The sequence below is a fragment of the Brachyistius frenatus genome, unplaced genomic scaffold, assembly GCF_029030835.1.
Source record: "Brachyistius frenatus isolate BFR_SWC_R1_liver_20210118 unplaced genomic scaffold, ASM2903083v1 Contig_242, whole genome shotgun sequence".
Taxonomy (NCBI): Eukaryota; Metazoa; Chordata; class Actinopteri; family Embiotocidae; genus Brachyistius; species Brachyistius frenatus.
The window spans coordinates 444,629-464,792 of NW_027210841.1; the positions used below are offsets into that span (position 1 = coordinate 444,629).

Sequence of the window (20,164 nt, forward strand, 5' to 3'; positions counted from 1 at the left end):
TATTTCCAGTTCGGTCTTCTTAAAGATGTGAGCTCTAAACTTGTGAGTTAGCACAAGTTGAATAATTACTGTCATTTTATAAATCTTCAAAAAAAAAAAAAAATTAAAAGCGAAACCTAAAATACAAGATTATTTTACATATTAATGAACATAAGACAAATGAGCTCACATGATGCTGATTCAAACTATAACCTCATGATGAATCTCTTTTTATTTCACACTTATACAGAGTTTTTAAATGAATGCAAACTGCGCACGCTCTGTGGGGAGCTAACTTCCTGTTTAGCCGTTTCCTAACTTGAATGTGGATAAAATAATTGAATAATTTATCGACTTTCCAAATGTTAATCGCACCCGAATGGATCAAATTCTGAAAGTGAAAAAAGTCATTGAGTTGATGGGTTCCTCTTTAACTGCAAATAAATTGCTCTACATTTGTTGCTCATGTTGAATCATTTAGAAAAAGTAGATCTATATATTCAGTTTAATTTCACAACACTCGACATCAAGTATTTTGCTCCAGTTTAGTACATTCTGTTTCTGTCCGACTGCTTTTCACGGCAAAGAGAAGAGAAAGAGGTGGGAGGTGTCGGACTCTGGACTTTCATTATGATCAAACATTAACTATTACCAGCCATAAAACCATAAAAACAGAACGAATCATGCAACCTGACGTCTGCTCCCTCTTTGTTTTTTGTGTTCGCCTGAAACCAGCAGACATGACGCATCTAAAGTATAAACTGCTGCCACAGATGATTTCACTTTGGGATTTCTTTTATTTTTATTATAAATCCTACATATTTTTTTTTTTTTTAAATCGAAAAATGTGTTCATGCAAGTGATCAAAATAAACGTCACGGGAACGTCAACGGAAAAGTCGCGGATAGAGACGGATTTTTTATTAGTTTTGCTGGTTTGTGGTTGAACAACAAGTTTCAGTGGTGCTCTGAATGATGAAGATGTGTGTCGTGAGGAAGGCGAGGCAGGACATATTAGTCCACTCCTCTTATTGGTCGGACTCATCAGTCTGACAGGAGGCGGGACCTGCAGATGCTCCACACTTCTTCTTTTCTCTGTAAACAACAGAACAGTTCGTTTGAGGAAATATGTAAAAAAAAAAAAAAGGAACTTCAGTTTGTTGTTCAGTCGAATAATATAAGAACAGCTGACGTGTTGGAGTTTCATTTCCCTCCAACGCCGATTATTCGGTTCGGAGCAATAGAATAAAGGAATTGATGAGGCCGGTGTCAAGCAGGTGTTTGTTTGTGAGTTTCAAAGCGATAACTGCTGCTGGTTCAGTCGATTTCCGGTTCCTATCTCTGATCCGATCCGCACGGAGCTTCTTTTAACTGGAATTTGATTCAGTTGCATTAAAATCGTACTGGTGTGGACTTCTATATTTATAATGTACACAGTGAAGTAAGTTATTCAATCAGCAGAACAGAGCGTGAACTTTCACTGAGGATAGACGAGAGACCCCTCCACCCCCCCAACATTTTTTTTCTGTTTGTTAGCTTTGTTAGCTGTTTTTTTTTTAGCTGTATGTTAGCTCGTTGTTAACTCGAGTTTAGCTTGTCTGAGAGAAACTGGATTTTTTTTTTGATCTTCCCTTTGTGTGCTAACAACTACTTCAAAATCACCTGGCGACACCGTAGGAGCCACCTAACCACACCCTAGCAAATACCACTCTGCAAACTTCTAGCAACCGTGAGCATCGGCCTTGTAAAGACTTCGTAAACAGTTAAAACAACCTTGAACAAACTAAAAATCGTCGCGTAACCTCCGTTAAAATACCCGACCAACCGCCAAGTAAAACCTCAGCGACCACGCATCCTATTTTAACAATCTGAGAAGCCACCCGGTGACTTATTTTGCTATTTTGACTTTTCTGTCCACCAAACATTTTTGTTTTGCGTAACTGTGTTTGAGAAGCAGCTGGCCTCCCGCCACAGTTCACACAAAGACCCGGGGATGGTTGTTAAGGTTATCTAAAGGTGTGGCCGAAGACTCGTCGTCATCCTCATCGGTACTTGGTGGGGGACCCGCAGGGGAGCGGCTCGGCAGTTTATGGCCCCCGGTGGAGTGTAAAGTCCACCTGTCGGAGCCGCCGACGTCAGATTAACAAGAATTTACTGAAGCGCCTCCATCAACCTCAGTCTGCTTCTGACTTCACCTACTGAGGCTTCACTTCGGAGGACCAGGTTACCGCCTGCCGTTGCCTATTTTTGAAGACTCGTTTTTGGATTTCCTGCGACGGACCTTTTATTGTTTTATTTCAAGCGATTTCTTTTTTCAATCTTTTACTGAAACACTGCGACCATGTCGACGGCCGTGGAAGCGACCGGGTTCATCATGGCCATCATCAGCTGGCTGCTCACCGGGGGGTCGCTGGCCAACGACTACTGGAAGATTTCCACCGTGTCCGGCAGCGTCATCATCTCCCAGAGGCAGTTCGAAAACTTGTGGCACTCCTGCGCCGAGAACAGCGCCGGCATCGCCGAGTGTCGAGACTTCGAATCGCTGCTCGCCCTCCCCTGTAAGACCGCTCTCAAGTTACAAATCGTTATAAAGCTAAAGTATACATCTGTTCGAAAATGTGTTTGGCGATCTAGAATAAAACGAGACGTTACGAATGACTGAAGGTCGAACAAATTTAATGCTGCCTAAATTTACAGATTCCCCCCACCGAGATTTTTGACTTCAAAAATAACATTTTAAAATTTGATATCTGTGAGAAGCACGAGTTAAGAGATAATTGGCCAGCGGGGCGAAATAAATGACCCAACTAAAGTTCGGTTTCTCTTTGTTTCAAAATGATGAATGTGGGGGTTTAGAAATGAAATGATCTTAAACATTTCTAAGGTTTTCTTCACTTTTTTTGTGAAATAAACTTAAGACTATTTTAAGCAACTCGATAATCTTAAAGAAGCAACAAGGTCAAGTTTAACATGACGTAATTACGTTGCTGAAGGAAATCAACAATCGGTCAAATAAGAGGATCTAATCTGAACTTTTTGAGCCTCGCCAGTTGATCAGCGTAGCTTCTTACTTCTCATGAAGCTGCGTAATTGCACAACATTTTTGAAAGTTGATCAGATCTGTTGTACATAAAATAGGCCAGCGTGGCATATGGCAACATTTCGCCATCCAAAGGTTGGTGGCTTTTTACAGCCAGAAGATTCCCGCCGAAACCAAAGTAAAGATTAGTTAAAACTGACAAGATGAACACGACATAATTTTTCGACTCAAATTCTTTGTCAAGTTCATAATAATAATCTAAAGTTAAGTTATCACAAGGTGTTTTTTTTCCTCTATTAGTTTTAAGTTTTGGGCTTTTTTTTTTAAAAAAATTTAATTTTAGCTTTTGGGCACCATTTTGAGCTTCCTCCTCTACTGGCAGTAAAATGGAGGAAAACGCCTGCCGAGACCAAACAGGAGCTGCCAGCAGTGTTGCTTTTTCTTCACTCGAATTTGGCTATAATGTGTTTTAAGTTATGCCTTTTTAGTCGTTTCATTTCGAGCTGTGTTTAAAGAAAGACATTAAGCGGCCGACATTAAGCGGCTGAACAGCAATTTTCTCCTTTAGAATTATCCTGAAAAGTCAGAAAATATGTCGGTCAGTAAATATCACAAACATTTAACAAGTAACAATAACCGACAGTTTGTTTTGTTCATCTGTCATTGAAGCGCTAAGCTTTTTCATTTATTGAAATCTCGTTAATGGCGCCGCACCATTACATCAAATCTTCAAAGTCGTGTGGGTGGTTTCAGACACAAAACTCTGAAAAGCGTCTTTTTTACGAACCCGCAGCTACGTTTTAAAATTTAGCGACCTCCAGTGACCTTTGAAAAGCGACGCGGTTCAAATGACGTCGACAATAATGTTTTGTCCTTATTAGGAATTGCGCGGTGCAATAGACCGCTGTTTACTTCCCGTTTCCGACCTCAAGTCGGGACAGTAAAATGACGAAGGTTGGATAAGTCTCATGATTTTTAACCCAAATCGTGATCGTTCCCTCATCTTACCATGTAATTTGTTTCTGTCTAAACCTAACCAGGGGCACTGATGGGTCCAATTTGAGGGCTCGGAACAAATGACGTATATCATCGCTTTTTTGATAAGGTTATTGTTATGGTTTGTCTTTCCTGAAACTCCCAGCAGCTCATAAAAAGGCGCGGCAGGTTTTTATGATCAACAAGAGCGGTCATTCGGTTAATAAATTATTACACCGGCTGTAAAATATGGAATATACTTACAGTTTCCTTCTTTTCTTTGAACACTTTAGGTTTCATTCATTTAAAACAGCTTTAAAACATTTTCTCAGTTTGATGATTGTCTCTTACTGTCATCAAAAAAAATCCCACGTGCGAACCAACAACACTTAAGCATCCAGGTCACAATAGACGATATTATAATTTGTTTTTCTGTACAAAAAAAAGTTAATTCCATTCGCCACACTAACATTTTGCCGCATGATTGGTCTAAATCCCAGACGTGTTATTGTGTAACATTTCAGGTCATTTGCTTATTATCTTCTTTAGCTCAGTAGTATAATGCTGACATTTGATATTATTCAAATTAAGAACACATTTCCCATCAGCCATGTTGCCGAATGCCCCTCTTCTCTCTCTCTAGGACAAAACATGATGGAAGTCATTTTTTTCCATGACTAAAGCAGCAGAGATTGAATTTATATTGTATATTACACGTCCTTTTTTGTTGTTGTTGTTGTTGTAGAATCCCCCAAAATGGTTGCATTCATGATTATGTGACGTTCAGGTTGTTCAGTGTTAAAAACAAAAGATATCCGTCTCTTCCTCTGTGCAGCTCACGTGCAGGCCTGCCGCGCTCTGATGATCATCGCCCTGCTGCTCGGCCTCGGCTCCATGGTCGTGTCTCTGCTCGGGCTCAAGTGCATCAAGATCGGCACGACCACCGACGGGTCCAAAGCCAAGATCGCCGGCACCGGAGGGATCATGAGCATCCTCGCCGGTGAGAACCGACCTCGAGAAGTTGTTGTGATGAAGCAGCGCTTGAGATTCAAGTTTCCATTCAGGCTCGCAGGAGATCGCTGCAGTAGACGAGGCTGAAGTTTGTGGACGGTTTAAATCAGAATTAACTGAAATTATCACAAAAAGCTGGAAAAAATTTGGCTTTGACATGCTCCTTTTTTTTTTTTTTACCCTAAAATCTGCAGTTTTTTGAGGAGATCTGTGCTTTTGTTTAAAAAAAAAAAAAAAAGTTGGAAACGTGGGTGAAATTCTCAACATCATTTATCTAATTATATTTTTGAATATTGATGCATTGTGGGATAGAAATTTAGAGACAATAAGAGTCGAATAAATACCCTGCAGATCGATGTAAAGTAAATTGTCACACTAATGCAAAGTGGATTTAATTTTTTTTAAATGTCCTTGTAGGCTAATTAATTGGTGAGATTTTGCCACGATGGCCTGATACAACCAGAGACGTTTAACAACAGCTGGCAAAATCTCACCTGTACCGACTATATAACTCATTATTCTCACTTACTTTACTTATAAATAATTTAGTTGGAAGTTTGCAGTAAAATCAGAGCTGAGTAATAATTGGTGTCACATGTTTTGAACCCCAGAAACTTTTACCTGTGCTGTGTTTTTTGTTTTTTTTAAGTAAAACTATCGCTGACCGACGTGAAAATGTAACAAACTTGAGTTTTTCAAGCGTTTTGCGAAATCAGTTGTGGAGAAATTTTGAAAATCTGGGCAAAAGGAAATCAGAAATGAAGTAAAGAAATTAGTAAAGAGGTAAACGGCTCATGGCAGAGAAACATAAAAAATATATCCACCAAATTTCGTGCATGTCGGTAAATGTAGCCGCGGGGGGCATCTGTTTAGGGGGCGGTGGCGAGCCATTTGGCCACGCCCACTCACGAAACCACTAAAATAGGTGATTTATCAACGGGAGATATGCGTGTACCAACTTTCATGAGTTTTTGAGCATGTCAAAGCCGCCAAAAAGGCAATTTATTTTTAAGAAGAATACGGAACGAGGATAATTCCACTCGGTGCTCGGGCCATAAAAATAAACGAGGGATTTAAAATTCAGACCACTCTGTGTTGACGTTTTTGCTCTGTGGGTTCGCAGGTCTGTGCTGCATGATAGCTTGTTCCTGGTACGCGTTCAGAGTCGTGGAGGACTTCAACAATCCTTTCACCGGAGGAGTAAAGTGAGCCGACGTCCTTCCTGCACTTTAAATCCATTCAGAATTTCATTAAAATGACACTTTTCATTGGAGCCTTTTAGCTTCACTGATCCTGTCATGAGATTTTGTTCTATAATCAGCATTTTTTTCCAGTCATTTTTAAGGGCAATTATCAAGAGGTGTGTAGAAGTGTAGAGTTTAAGTGCCCCCTGGTGGTTGGAAGCCAGACCCTACAGTTTACATATTATTTAAGTTGATTATTAACCAAAATAACAAAACATACAGGCCCTTAAAAATATTTTGGATTTAATGTATGCTCAATATACGCCATTAAAAAGTTTTTTTTTAATTTATCTTTTTTTAAAACTTGTGTTTCTCAGGTTTGAGCTGGGTACCGGTCTCTACATCGGATGGGGCGGAGCCACTCTGGCCATCCTGGGCGGAGTTCTTCTCTGCACCGCCTTTAAGAGAGCGTCAGCAGGTGTCAAGAAAAGGTATGTAGAAAGACTAAATCGGATTTCATTTTCCCCTATATCTGTCATGAACTTTTTTTTTATTCATTTTTTTATTTATTTCTGTTATACAATCCGGAACCCTTTAATGAATGTATTGTCTTTAGTAAATATTCAGAATTTGTGGATTTTATATTAGTTTATATACAAATTAAAATAGAATAAGATAAACATTTAATTAAATTAAAAACTACAACGGTGTTAGTTGTTAATATTAATATAGTTTTTTATGACCTATTTAATCATCATGTTTATAATAATGAACGGTGAATAAATTTAGGAGTTTTTTGTTTTTTTTATAGTCTGCCCCTGCAGTTGTTGAGACAATTACATTTTGATATTGGAAAAAAAATGAATGAAATGCACATACGTACACAGACAGTTTCATTATATGATTACGTTTATTGATCCTGCTGCATTTTTTTTTTACAACTCTCTCTGACTTTGTTTTTTTTGTTGCAGCGGTTATTACGGAAATCAACAACAGAAGGTCTACACGGCCACAGCCAAATCAGATCCAGACGCCAAAGCTTACGTCTGAACGACCTAGTAAACTTCCTACAAGCAGCTTGAAGAGGCTCATTCATTTCCTGAAGGCTCGTTTGAACTTGAAACTGTTTCTGATTTTTAGTAAAACAAAACAACTAATACAATAAAGTTTAACCCCTAACAATAAAGGTTTTTTTTTTTTTTTTTTTTTTTAAATGGCATGAGCTAAATGTCCCCAGATGGGAGGAAAGTCCCCACAAAGTCATGAGTACAAGGACACACACTCTTATATGTTCTATATACACGGACCTGTACACAAGTTTTCTGTCCTTTCCGTTTGTTTTAAACCGTTTTTGTGGTGAAATCTTCGATGTTGATCGTATCCATGAATGAGGAGATTGTAAACATCTGTTAGTGATTGTGGTAATCCTCTTTGGAGTTTATTTTTATCTGAATAAAGTTTGTATTACATAAATTAAGTGTTTGTTTGTTTGTTTTTTCTCTAATGAAATGACATCATCCCCGCTATGATATTAAAAGCACATTTTGAATTATTACACCACATTAAATAAAATGTGATGCCACTTATCTGTACTACATACAACATATAGCACATATTTTTCCGGGTTTCCGGGCGCCTCGAGCTCACACTTAGCGGCTTCGGTCTCGTGGAGCAGGTAAGCTAACTTCTTCGGTTTTAAAATATCGTTTTTATGGGTGAGTGTTTTGCAGGCGTTTGGTTTTAATAGCCTGGGTTGTGTGATAGTGACTTTTTTTTTTTTTTTTTTTTTAGATTTAGAAGAGGTTTTATGTATTCAGCAACTTTACTAAAAGCCAAATTAGCACATACACAGGTGCTGCTTTGCAGTTTTTCCCTCATTAGTGCAAAGAAAATAGATGCATAAGCAAAAATATGTCCCAAAGCTTCCTATGAAACTCAAATTATTGAAGTAACAGCAGCTTTGAAAATGCAGCCTGATTAAACTGCAAGATTCAAACTTTTTTTTATAGGTGAGAAGTTGTTCTTTTCGCTCAACTTTTCTAATTGTTAAAACATCTCAATGTGTTTCTGTTATTACAGGTGTGTGTGTGTGTGTGTGTGTGTGTGTGTGCGTGTGCGTGTGCGTGCGCGCGCGTTTGTGTGTGTGCAGGTGACGATTTTGTGTGAAAGAAATTTGTCACTTTAAAGTGCTCTGAGAGAGTGTAATGGAGCCAGACCTGACTGGATCCTCAGTGCCGCACCCCAGGGGTGGTCCAGGGGTGGTCCAGGGGCCCAGGGGCGGTCCAGGGGTGGTCCGGGGGCCCAGGGGCGGTCCAGGGGTGGTCCAGGGGCCCAGGGGCGGTCCAGGGGTGGTCCAGGTTTTTTACTTTGCCAAATGTTTGCTTAAATGTTACTGGCATATTTGACAATACACCTGACATCATCAGAGGGATGTGTTTGTATTTTTTTTATCACCAACATTTTGACTAAGTGTTTTAAATTAAAAAAAATATTTTTTATTATGACATGTTTTGGATTATGACATGTTTTGGAGTGGCCTGATTTATTCATATTACGCTCCGTCTTCTGCCTCAGAGACGAGCTGGAGACAAGAAATACGATTGGCCAGAAGGTGGTGCTATAGTCAACAGTCAAAAAGTGAAACGTTTGAAAACGTGTTGGATATTTATGTTTGACCAGATCTTTGCTGTAAAATGAACTTCTTCCTTCTGTTGAGTGCAAAAGGACTCGAACCTGCAAATTTCCACGTGCATTTTTTATAGTTTTTGCAAAGTGCATTAAAAAAAAAAAGTGTGTGTGTGTAATCTCCTGATTACATTGATGATTAAAACCGTGCAGGCAGTAATCCACCTCTCTTCACCTGCTGACAGGCAGAACAGTGGATTAATGCTCCCCAGCATTACTGTATAGAGACACACACACCACCACCACCCCACCCCACCCCACCCCAACCCCAACCCCACCCCTCCGTGGACCGGATCTGCTGCTCAACCTTCAGGCTGCCGTGGGACAAACTCTGGATGTCAACAGTCTGAACGTATAAAAAAAAAAAATGTCATTCAAATAAATATGAAGGCAAACTTTTTTTTTTTTTCATTAATGAGCAAATAATTGTTGTTTTTTTATTAAGTTTTGTGTTGTTTTCATGCTGTGAATATTTTGTCTTTGTTTTTATGTTGAAGTTCTTTCAGTAGCTTCCACTGAGTGAAATTTTTCTAATAGTTATACAAGTGTGTTTTGCTGCTACCTGATGAAAAATGAGGAGGTCGTGAAAGGGAAAACAGAACTGGAGGGCGTAAACAAGAGAAAGATGGCTGATAACGTGAGAGTGGAAAAAACAAAAACAAGATGAACATGTTCCCTCTGTTGACCCGCCGTGTGTCTCTACGTCTAATCTGACCGCTGTAGTGCTGACTGAAGGGGAACCGGCTTCAATCCTCTCAGTCGGGCTCGTTCGCGTGAAGTCTGTCTGTCTGGATGTTGTCATCCACAAAGGAGGTGGGCCGCAGCGCCGCCCGGGGTTGGTCAAAGTTCAGAGCCGCGTCGCCCGATTGGCCGACGGGGGGGGACGAGAGAGGACGTGACGCCGACGGCGGGTGTTCACATATAGAGCTCCTCTGACGGACGGCCGTCTCCTCCTCTGATTCGCCGACGCATCAACCCTCCGCTTCAGCAGCAGGTGAGTCGGCCCGATTCTTCAAACACTTCTGAGGCATCATCTTTTTAAAAAAAAAAAAAAAAAAGTTTACATATTACAATTTTTTTTTACATATTATATAGCATCACTACCTTTTTTAAAAGATTCTGCACCAAATTGAGAATAAATGCATTCATTCTAGGAAAAATGTATTTCTGAATATCAAACACAAATGTAGAGAAATCCTTCATCCAAAAGCAGTAAATAAGGATTTATTGGTCATATTGTGTCGTTTCTGAGCTTCATAAGTTAAAACTGACTGGGATTTATTTGACTACATTAGCAACGTGTCCGTTTTGTCTCGGAAAAGATGATTTCACACTCGATAACAAACAAACGGACTCATCCAGGTCAAGAAACTAAAAACTGTGTCGTCATTCATCTCGTATATTTCAACACCTCGCAGTAAAACCCTTTTTGTTCTAGAGATTTTTGTTTGTTTGTTTGTACAGATGTCACTTATCCGTGCAGGAGATTTGAAAAGCATCCGAGAAGGTTTTAAAAGGATTAAGAAAGCTCATCAGAGTAAAGTGTGAACACATCTCTGTCATCTCGACTGAACTCCGCCAGGCGAAATTGTTTCTACAGACAAAAAAAATAAATAAAAAAATAATGTGGGCCTTTCTAAGAGTCCTGAAAATGAACACAGCCTCTGTGAAAACATTTATTTTTAAATGTCAACTTCTGTTTGAGGGATGGAAAAAAATTACATATTGCTCGGTTAATTAAAGGGAAAAAATTCGGAGCAATCAGTTTTATTTTAATCTTTTTATTTTTTAAATTAATCTAAGTGCATGTTTCTCTTTTTTTTTTAATTTATTTTTTTATTCTACTGTGTGGTGTTTGAGCCACTAGAGGGCGCCAAAGTGAATGAGTACTAATACACGGTTGTTGAGACGCGTTTCTCTTGAGATTTCTACCTCTACATTAAACACGGTGGAGTGAAGGTGGTTTTCTAAAAGGATCAGCTGTAGTTTCAAGAAATTATGTTCTCCGTAAAACTTCTTTACTTTATTTTTTTTTTGTCGGGCCTTCTTTAGTATAAAGTAGTTCTGGTGAAAACCAGGTATCACAAGCAGCAGTTACGGTCTTTAAAACTTTAAAACCATTAACGTTATAGGTCTAGATTGAGTTTAACTGTAACGAAAACAATTTGAGTTATTCAGCAATTTCAAATGTATTTGAATGATATTACAGGTGTTTACTCAGGCTGGTGTGATTTAAAATGTTTTTCTTGAACAAAAACTCAAACAAAATATTTACAGATTTTTAATGCGTCAGAATTCAGTGGGTTGCCGTTTCTTTTATTTAACGACATACGAACACGCGATGATTTCCTGTTCATCCCTTGTTTTGTTTTTGTTTTTTTGTTTCTCCCAGGCGCCCGTCGTCCAGCTGCCTTCAATCTGCGCCGACCATGAGTACCAAAAATATCGTTTTCAAGAAGATTTGCAAGGACAAGTCGGTGAGTACGAGGTTGTTTTTTTTTTAACGTTATTTGTGCTCCTGCCGGCTGTGGGATCAACTCGGTCTACTTGGTGCCATTTTATTTTCCACATGGTTTTCTCTTTATTGTTAAACTCTTCGATGAATTTTCTCTGCAAATTTAACTTTTAAACGAGTTTCTTTCTGGCGTTGAACAGAGCTCACGCGGCGGTGCCCGATTTACCCAGAATTCACAGCAAAATTAGTCCCTCTCAATATGACAAAGAACTAAAGAGCTTTGTGCAACAGATGCGTTTAAGGGTTTTCCGATGAGCTTTAAGCTTGACCCCCTCCCTCCCCCGCCTCCCCCGTCCCACAATGAGTTCAGGGCTTCGGAGATCAGCGGTTAACTCCAACGCGAACGGCTCATTTTGTGTTTCACGAGATCATCGTCCAACTTTATTGCGAATATTTTCCTCGCGAAAGTGAACAGACGGACAGAAGGAATCTTTTTCTTCTCTCAAAATACACTCGAAGACGAAACCGGATTATTTAAAATATCTCTGCTAAAAGCCACGACCAGGGTTTGATTTGCGATACACGTTTTATAAATGACGCCGGACGCGCTGTGCGCAATATTCTTTAAACACCCGGCAGGTTGTCAGCAGCGCTCGTCGGATAGCGAAGGCGACGGTGTCATCAGATAAAGTGGATTTAGTTCATCTTTGAGTATAAAAAAAACAAACAACCAAAACGTTCCGTCTCGCTGCGTTTTAATTCTGCTCAGCCGACTGATCCTCACAAGGTCAACGCAAAGCCACGACAACGTGAGCCGACCGCGGCCACGTGTGTGCTTTCTCCGGCGGATTTATTACGGCTGACGGCGTCGATCTGCAACCCGAGAGCACAGTTTCAGATAATGTGGTGAAATGCAGTCTGGTTTTTTCCTTTTTTTTTTTTTTCCTTTGGTTTTGTATCTCCGTTATAAAGACCACCCGCTGCAGGTTACAGAGTCAAAGGCAAAAAAAAAAAACACACAAAAAAAGCGTCTCTCTTCGATATAGTTACCAGTTTATTAGGAACACCTGCAACAGTGATAGTGGAAAATATGATTGGTATAATAACACACACACACACACACACACACACGCACACGCACACGCGAGACACATCTCAAACAACAGGAATTGAGATCATTGGACCAACTTATTAACCAAATTTGAAGAAGATCTAAGCGATGGGGGGCATAAATCATAAAACAAGCTGTTTTTTGAGCACTTCAATGAAGACAAATAAAGATGCTTAAAACAGACAATGACTTCACAACATAAGTGCACAAAGTGGGAAGCTGTTAGACGTACGTACAATGCGTAACTGTGAAATGAGTCTGAAATGTGGAAGGTTCAGTCCTGACGAAGAAAGCGACCTCAGAGGTCAGTTGGTATAAAATGTTTCACAATCCTGTTTTTAAATACTTACTGATTAGTTTTTGTTTATTTAAAAAAAAATAAAAAAATAAATACAACTGAATTAATGCTGTTTCCTGCTCTTATTGCGACCTCGCTGTCCGATCGTTACAGTGTTTGTTTGTGTGCTTCAGGTTGGAGTGTACATGGGGAAAAGAGACTTCGTCGACCGCGTTGACTCCGTGGAACCAGTCGGTGAGTCGGAAACACGCCAACGCGATGTCGAGGACCTTCCCTCCCTCCTCCCCTCCTCCTCCTCCTCCCTCCCCCCGCCTCCCCACTTCTACCTCCCCACTGGCCGAAACAAAATAAGTCAAAATGTAAAGTTTATTTTTATTTTTGTCACCTGAAGAGCTTTAAAGTGTTTTTTTTCTCGCCACCAGATGGCGTCATCCTCATCGATCATGAGGCGCTGCAGGGGAGGAAAGGTCGGTGTACAAAACACACTTTTATTTTTTTTGTGGATTTTTGACTGTTGGTCGGACAAACAGACCTGACACTTGTTTCTGACATTTTATTGATTTAAAAAAAAAAAAAAAAAAAGAATTATTCGGCAGATTCATCGATAATTAAAGTAATTGTTACTTTTGAGGCACTAATTTGAATTTCCTCCGGAAAGGTTTAATTTCAATAAACCCCACAAATATTCAGCGAAATAACACGATTGCAAATGCTGATGCAAACGGTGCAAATGATTTAAAACGACTGACGTTCACCACAGTGACACGGTTTAAACTTCAGGTTTAAAATGGCCGCGTCTCCTCTTCCCCTTTTTTAAGCTTTCGTCACCCTGTCCTGCACCTTCTCCTACGGCCGAGACGACATGGACGTGATGGGGGTGGCCTTCCGCCGGGAGCTGTTCATGTCGACCCGGCAGGTGTACCCGCCGCTGCAGGACCGCGAGAAGGGAGTCCACACCAAGATCCAGGCCAGGCTGCTGCGCAAGCTGGGAAACGACGCCTACCCGTTCTTCTTCGAGGTGAGACGACGCGCACACATCAGAAGAAAAAATCCTTAAAAAATTAAAAAAAAAAAAAACACTGGAGAAATACCCTCCAAAATACTGTTATAGTTGTGTATTTTTAAAAACCTTTTTAGTGCCTCGTTCTGCCAGTGAGTCTTTCATACAACAATGCATCCCAAATTGAAGAGATAAAAAAAACAACTTAATTCAAACAATTCAAACCCAAACAATGAATAAGGAAAAGAAGTATTAAACTATTTTGCCAGCAATGTTCTGAAGTCATCTATACTCATAATGCACGTTAATTTATTTTATACTAACAGCAGGATTGTGCTCAATACGTGGTATTGAACAGGAACAAACTTTATCTGTTTGTTCCACTGAACTTCAAAGAAGTTTTATTACAGCGAATTAAAATTCCGGACTTTGTCGCTTTGCGCGAAATGATCGAAACTTTTATTTCATTTTTTTTTCTGTTTTGTCTTCTTAGTTTCCCGACAACCTGCCTTGCTCGGTGTCTCTCCAGCCGGCACCCCACGACGACGGCAAGGTAAGAACCCGCCGGACGAATCGAAGCCGGTGGTCACGAAGCGAACTTCCTCACGAAGATGGCGGTGACGCCTCTTCTCTCTTCTCCTGCAGCAATGCACCGTGGACTTCGAGGTGAAGGCGTTCAGCGCCGAGAGCCAGGACGCTAAAGTGCGCAAACGGTGAGTCCCGGTTCGTCCGTCCCGAAGTGAGTGAAGCGGTTCTGGAAAAACAGAATTTACAACAAAGCAGTTCCCGACCGAGCGATCCGATTGGTCGACTGTACATTTTGGAACGTGCTCAAATCACCGTGAAATATCCCTCCGCCTTCTCAATGGGAATATAGAACTGCTATTGAATTTCATATGATATGCAGTGTAATATTGTTGTACTTGTTATAGGACTATTAAATGTGACCCGTTTGGTAAACTGTAGTTTCTTTTCATCCTTATTTGTCGCTCCGAACACCACAGATAGTCGCGCACTTTAACTCCTAGCGGCGGCTAACTTGGCTGGTTATATTTTAACAAGACACAGTGCTAAAATCTTAAATACATGACTCCATCGATATCTTCTTTTCAGCAGATATCTTACTCGCAACCAGATTGAGCTAGCTGAGCAGTTTAGTGTTTCTACCGGCTTTATTTATTCAGTTTGAGGAAACCGATCTCTAAAAAGCGATAAAAACGGACTGGAAATCGTCTCTGTTGCTAGGCTCGTTGCTAAGGGCCGGACTACTTCCCGGGGTAGCAACCATTACACGAACGTCCACTGAGACGGCTGATTGTTTTCCAGTCGTCAGTCGTACCCCGTGTGTCGCCACGGAAACGGAGATCCCACGAACAAAAAAAGTTTTGTATTTTGAGAGCGAACGGCCCCGACGAGATGAAGTACATTTCGATTACGAATTTTATTTGGAAGGTCACTTGCCGTGTAACGATGGTGATCACGTTAAAGCATCACCCTCCATAATATCGCATGAATATTTATCATTTCTCTGCGTCTGTCCAACCAGGAGCTCGGTGAAGCTGATGCTCAGGAAGATCCAGTTCGCTCCGGAGGACGAGGGCGCGCCGCCCACCGTCGAGACCACCAGGGACTTCGTCATGTCGGACAAACCGCTGCACATCCAAGCCAGTCTGGACAAAGAGGTGGGTTGTTTCATTATTCATCTTCAATTTAAAAAAAAGAAAAGAAAAGAAAGCACTCTCTCTCGCTTTTGAATATCTTTTGGTTTCCAGCAGCCCGTCGGTCAGGAAATAATCGGCCGTAGCATCCAAAGTCTAAAATCTCAGTGGATCAAATTCTTTCAAAACTCGGGAGCACAATATATTTATATCACGCTTTCATCTCAAATATAAACGATTACGTTCTTCTCATTATGTTGTAGTCCTGTGGAAGAGTTGCCTTTATGGATTTTTCTCTGGTGTCTGTCTCGTTTTTTTTTTTTAAATAGATTTTTACCTGCTTTTTAACTGGATGTTTGTAAAAATGGCAAATTTGTACAAACGGGAGGAAATAACCAACAAGTACGATTTCTTTTTTTAAAATTTTTTTTTAAAGCCGAGGTGTTGACAGATGTCCACTTCCATGTTTGCAGATTTATTACCACGGCGAGACCATCAAAGTTCACGTCAACATCACAAACAGCTCCAACAAAAACATCAAGAACGTCATCCTCTCCGGTAAGCGCGACTCCGCAACATCTCCCCGACGACAATGGGACGTGGCCGTGAACGTTTTGTCCGTTTGTCCCGTCTCCCAGTCGACCAGATCTCCACGGTGGTGCTGTACTCCAACGACAGCTACGTCAAATGCGTGGATATCGAGGATTCTGGGTAATGATCGGCACACGCATATAAATAAATAAATACAAATAAACTAGAGAGAGACGTCATCACATCGGTACATCGTCATGTCACGATCTCGCTCCCAAGACTAAAAGAGGTCGACCGATCACGGGGTCTATTTGAAACTTTATTTTTGCATTTATTGGTTTAACTATTCTAAATAACATTGTACATTTATGCACTATAAGAAATAATGAAGTATCATTTAGTTGGCAGATGTTTATTTATTCAACACGTGCAACAGAACTTGAACCAGAACTCTACTTCCCCGCCCTGCTGCCACGGCACAGAACCAGAACACGTAGGCAGGATAGACGAGGCAAAAAGACGCTCGCAGACCCGATGTTAAAAGTTCTGCTTTTCAAATATCTAAAATCGGGGTTAATATCTATTTCTTGTCATCGACTATGTAACGCCGGTGTGAAACCCCGGTACAGCGGCGCTTCCATCTCACCCGAGACGCAAACCGGGAAAACAGGATATCGCATTTCAGTTTTACTCTGAAGAGAAACAGGAAAGGTAGACAAAAGATTCTTCACAAAGAATCAGAGGGATATCGGAGGACGGCGACGGGAATACCGGGAACGTTTGTGCTTCGGGGACGCGCGATGGAGTCGTCGTGGTTCTACAGCTTCTGTAGGGTCTGTCTGCGGTTGAGACACAAAAACATGTGGCTCATTTACAGGAGGAACTCTTCGATGGAAGTTCTTCCTCCGTTTTTCTCACGTGAGGAAACCTTGCTAGACTTTGTTGCAGGAGAGAGACATCGGAGGCCGTCGGCAGTCTGAGAAAACTCAAAACTCTTCTTTCAAGCGAGCATCAACCGTCGTGGTGTATATATATATATATTTTTTTTTTTTTTTTGTTGAAGTGACAGTATTTGGGAGAGCAGCGAGGGGTGGGAGTAAAACTTGAGTGAGGACCTGCTTGAATGGACACGACTAAAGATATCTGGACCTAAACTTCAAAACTGTCCTTTTTAGGAAACCGCAGGGTGACGTCAGAGGTTATTTTCATCTTTTATATTCAGTGTGTGTTTCGGACTTCCAGCCACAGAAGAGGAGCTGAACACGACTCCCATAAGGCTCCAAAGAGATCCCCAGAGGTTTTGTTATTTTGATCCGTAATGGTTGAAGTTAATACTTCTGTCTTGATATCCAGGATGTAGAAATTTAAAAAAAAAACATCTATCTTAAATATATGAATGTAAAAAAAAAAAAAAGTAGCTCAACAGCTTGCTTTTGTCACTTTTTCTAGTTTCTAATCTGATAAACCGTCCTTGCATCTTTTAGTTGTTTTAAAATTCAACAGAAAACTCTCTCGGGACATTTCAGATTAAAAAAAAAAATGCTGACTCAGTCCGTTTGCTGCCATCGTCGCTGTACTTCTCCCGATCGCCGTATTTACGTTGTTTTAATGTGTCTCCGTGTCTTCGTCAGGGATTCGGTGCCCGCCGGCGCGACGCTGCAGAAAGTCTACAAGCTGCTGCCCGTGCTGGCCAACAACAAGGAGAGGCGGGGCATCGCTCTGGACGGCAAGCTGAAGCACGAAGACACCAACCTGGCGTCGTCGAGCATGTGGGTGAAGCAAAGTCGCCGTCGGGGGAAATCGAAAAGTTTCTGCAAGGCATTAAACGTCAACTCTGTTTTCCTTTCTTTTCTTTCCTCTCTTTTCCTCTTTCAGCATCAGAGAAGGTGTGCTGAAGGAGGTTAATGGGATCATGGTTTCCTACCGGGTCGTGGTGAAGCTCATCGTTGGAGGGTCAGTCTCTAATGTGTATATATATCTATCTATCTATCTATCTATCTATCTATCTATCTATCTATCTATCTATCTATCTATCTATCTATCTATCTATCTATCTATCTATCTATCTATCTACATCAGGGATGGATATTTCATGCGAAACCTACTATTCACAATTGGCTCTGAACTGTTTGAGTTCAGAGCCGATGTTATTTAATGGCAGCTGAAGGGCAGCTTTTAGGCGCGTTGCCGCCACCTTCTGACGGGAGTAAAGCATTGCAACCAGGCACCGGTTAAAAACAGGAAATAAGGGAGGTGTGTGCGTGACCACGGCCTGCCTTAGGGATCATGGTGCCCGTTTCAAAGGTTTGCCACGGGGGCCCTACCGAATCTTTAGTCCTCCAACTTTTGTTAAAGGGCAATTTATGACATCACGCACCTTTTTTGATGCTTATTTCCTGAGTGAGTAATAAAAATTAGCGAGGCCAACTGCACAGATGGGTCTCTGACGAACGCTCGACTAACTTGGCTCACGGTTCAAAGTGCTTTGTTTCCCCGACAACTAACCGGGAGAACCAGGTTGCGGAGTCGACATTGCTCCTCTGGTTTAGAAAAAGGTTGGGGTTTTTTTGGTTGTTTTTTTTGGGGGGGGGGACAAAGCTCTTGCATTACAATTTGATCAATGACCTGCAGCCCAAAATGCAACTGGGTCGTCACTGTAGTCGTCTCCATTTTGGATGGAAACCGCCGCCTCTTGACTTTGCAAACGATCGCTGTCGCTCTGTACGAATCAAAACTCCTTTAAATAAAAAAATTTTAAAAAATAAAAAAGTTTTCTACTTGTTCTGATTTTCCTCTTTTGTCTCCGCCACGCTCTCAAAGGATGATGGGATCAAGGTGAGTTCATGTCTCCTTTTTTTTTAATCATTAATATGAACTATTCAGTTGAGTTTTTCTAGTAAAATAAATAAATAAATAAGTGACTAATTATGATTTCATTTTTTTTTTTTTTAAACGCTTGTTGGGTTTGTTGCAGTGAGGTCGGCCTGGAGGTTCCCTTCAAACTGATGCATCCTAAACCTGATGCAGGCAAGAAAACACACATTTTACTGTGTTTTTTTTGTTTGTTTTTATTGTTCTGAAACGCATTATTTATTCTAAAATGAGCAAACTTTTCTGTACCTACTGTGTGCATAAATGTGTTCACGCCGCTCTTCCTGGTTTTTCCTCCTTTTTATTTTCTTTATTGCTGCCAACAGCGAGGGAGAGGTAAATATGCAAAAAAAGAATTCCAGTGGTTATTTTTGTCTGGTTGACTGTGAGATTTTAGTCCGTCGGAGCTGTGAATGAACTCTGCAGCGAGTGAGTGAAGCGGTGAACATGAGCTGCGAGTGACGGCAGGTTTGCTGAGGATGAATATTCTCGTGTTTATTGCGTCGTGCCACTCGGCGTAAATGTCCTCTGGCCGTCGGACAGGCTCGTGTTCCAGGATCCGTTTTCGCTTAGTCGGCTCTTTTTCAGGCCTTCGTTCCTGTCGGCTCCCCTTTTTGTTTTTTTTTATAACCGTGTCTTCATCAGCAGTATCAGCTTTCCTCTCTTTGTTTTGTGATGTCCTGTTACTTTATGCCCTTTTTTGTGTTTGTTTTACCTTTTGCCAGCTTTACTTGTTGACTTCAAATACTCTGTTTCAAAATCAGTTTTTTTGGGGGTGGGCTTTTTGTAATTAATGATTTTCATATGGACCGCCGGGAAACTAATAAGGAGTGACGTTAGCTAATAACACCGAAATAACTTATAAAAAAAATTGGCTTTGTATTTGAGTTGAATGGGAGTCTATGGGGCTGCAGGCTTTTTTTGGAGCCGACCTCTGGTGGCACTCGGTGGCATTGCAGTTTCAGGAACTTCTGCATCGGCCGCATTTTTCAAACCCGTAAGCTACGTCCAATTTTTATATACAGTCTATATATCAAAATCCTGTTTCTGCTGTTTGAGGTCAAAGGTCACTGTTCAGCTGAAGCTCCCCTCGCGCTGAAGGTCGCGTTCGTCTCGAACCAAGTTTCTGTACGTGCGGGCCGTCTCCCGGCGACCGCTAACAGTTCCTCTCTGATGCCGTTTGCAGTGAGCTGGAGGAGGAGATGGTGTTCGAGGAATTCAAGCGCACCAACCTGAAGGGGATGGCCGACGAGGACGAGGAAGGCAACGTGTCGGGCGGCGAAGACATGGCGCCCAAAGAGAAATAGAAGAAACGAGTCGTCCGGGGCGACGACGACGACGGCTGAAGCAAAGACCCCCACAAATTG

At 41.1% G+C, this 20,164-nt stretch overlaps 2 protein-coding genes across 2 annotated transcripts; both read left to right on the forward strand.

Annotated features, from left to right (window-relative positions):
* Window positions 1-1,116: 1,116 nt before the first annotated feature.
* On the forward strand, window positions 1,117-7,652 carry cldn15la (claudin 15-like a). The gene is made up of 5 exons (XM_069720489.1): window positions 1,117-2,536; window positions 4,829-4,993; window positions 6,128-6,209; window positions 6,566-6,679; window positions 7,160-7,652. The coding sequence occupies exons 1-5, from the start codon at window positions 2,320-2,322 to the stop codon at window positions 7,236-7,238; spliced, it is 657 nt and encodes a 218-aa protein (XP_069576590.1). The 5' UTR covers window positions 1,117-2,319; the 3' UTR covers window positions 7,239-7,652.
* A 3,630-nt stretch (window positions 7,653-11,282) lies between these two features.
* saga (S-antigen; retina and pineal gland (arrestin) a) lies at window positions 11,283-20,150 on the forward strand. The gene is made up of 15 exons (XM_069720484.1): window positions 11,283-11,350; window positions 12,911-12,971; window positions 13,160-13,204; window positions 13,556-13,755; window positions 14,231-14,290; window positions 14,383-14,450; window positions 15,284-15,419; window positions 15,869-15,953; window positions 16,034-16,106; window positions 17,558-17,695; window positions 17,802-17,879; window positions 18,747-18,761; window positions 18,901-18,953; window positions 19,124-19,133; window positions 19,984-20,150. The coding sequence occupies exons 1-15, from the start codon at window positions 11,303-11,305 to the stop codon at window positions 20,102-20,104; spliced, it is 1,191 nt and encodes a 396-aa protein (XP_069576585.1). The 5' UTR covers window positions 11,283-11,302; the 3' UTR covers window positions 20,105-20,150.
* Window positions 20,151-20,164: the final 14 nt, after the last annotated feature.

Excerpts from the sequence above, each read along its gene's own strand:
- cldn15la (XM_069720489.1), top strand. The coding sequence starts at position 2,320 with ATGTCGACGGCCGTGGAAGCGACCGGGTTCATCATGGCCATCATCAGC. Across the intron at positions 2,537-4,828 it reads ATCGCTGCTCGCCCTCCCCT|CTCACGTGCAGGCCTGCCGC; the intron begins GTAAGACCGCTC and ends TCCTCTGTGCAG. Across the intron at positions 6,680-7,159 it reads TCAGCAGGTGTCAAGAAAAG|CGGTTATTACGGAAATCAAC; the intron begins GTATGTAGAAAG and ends TTTTTGTTGCAG.
- saga (XM_069720484.1), top strand. The coding sequence starts at position 11,303 with ATGAGTACCAAAAATATCGTTTTCAAGAAGATTTGCAAGGACAAGTCG. Across the intron at positions 11,351-12,910 it reads AGATTTGCAAGGACAAGTCG|GTTGGAGTGTACATGGGGAA; the intron begins GTGAGTACGAGG and ends TGTGTGCTTCAG. Across the intron at positions 15,954-16,033 it reads CAAGAACGTCATCCTCTCCG|TCGACCAGATCTCCACGGTG; the intron begins GTAAGCGCGACT and ends CCCGTCTCCCAG.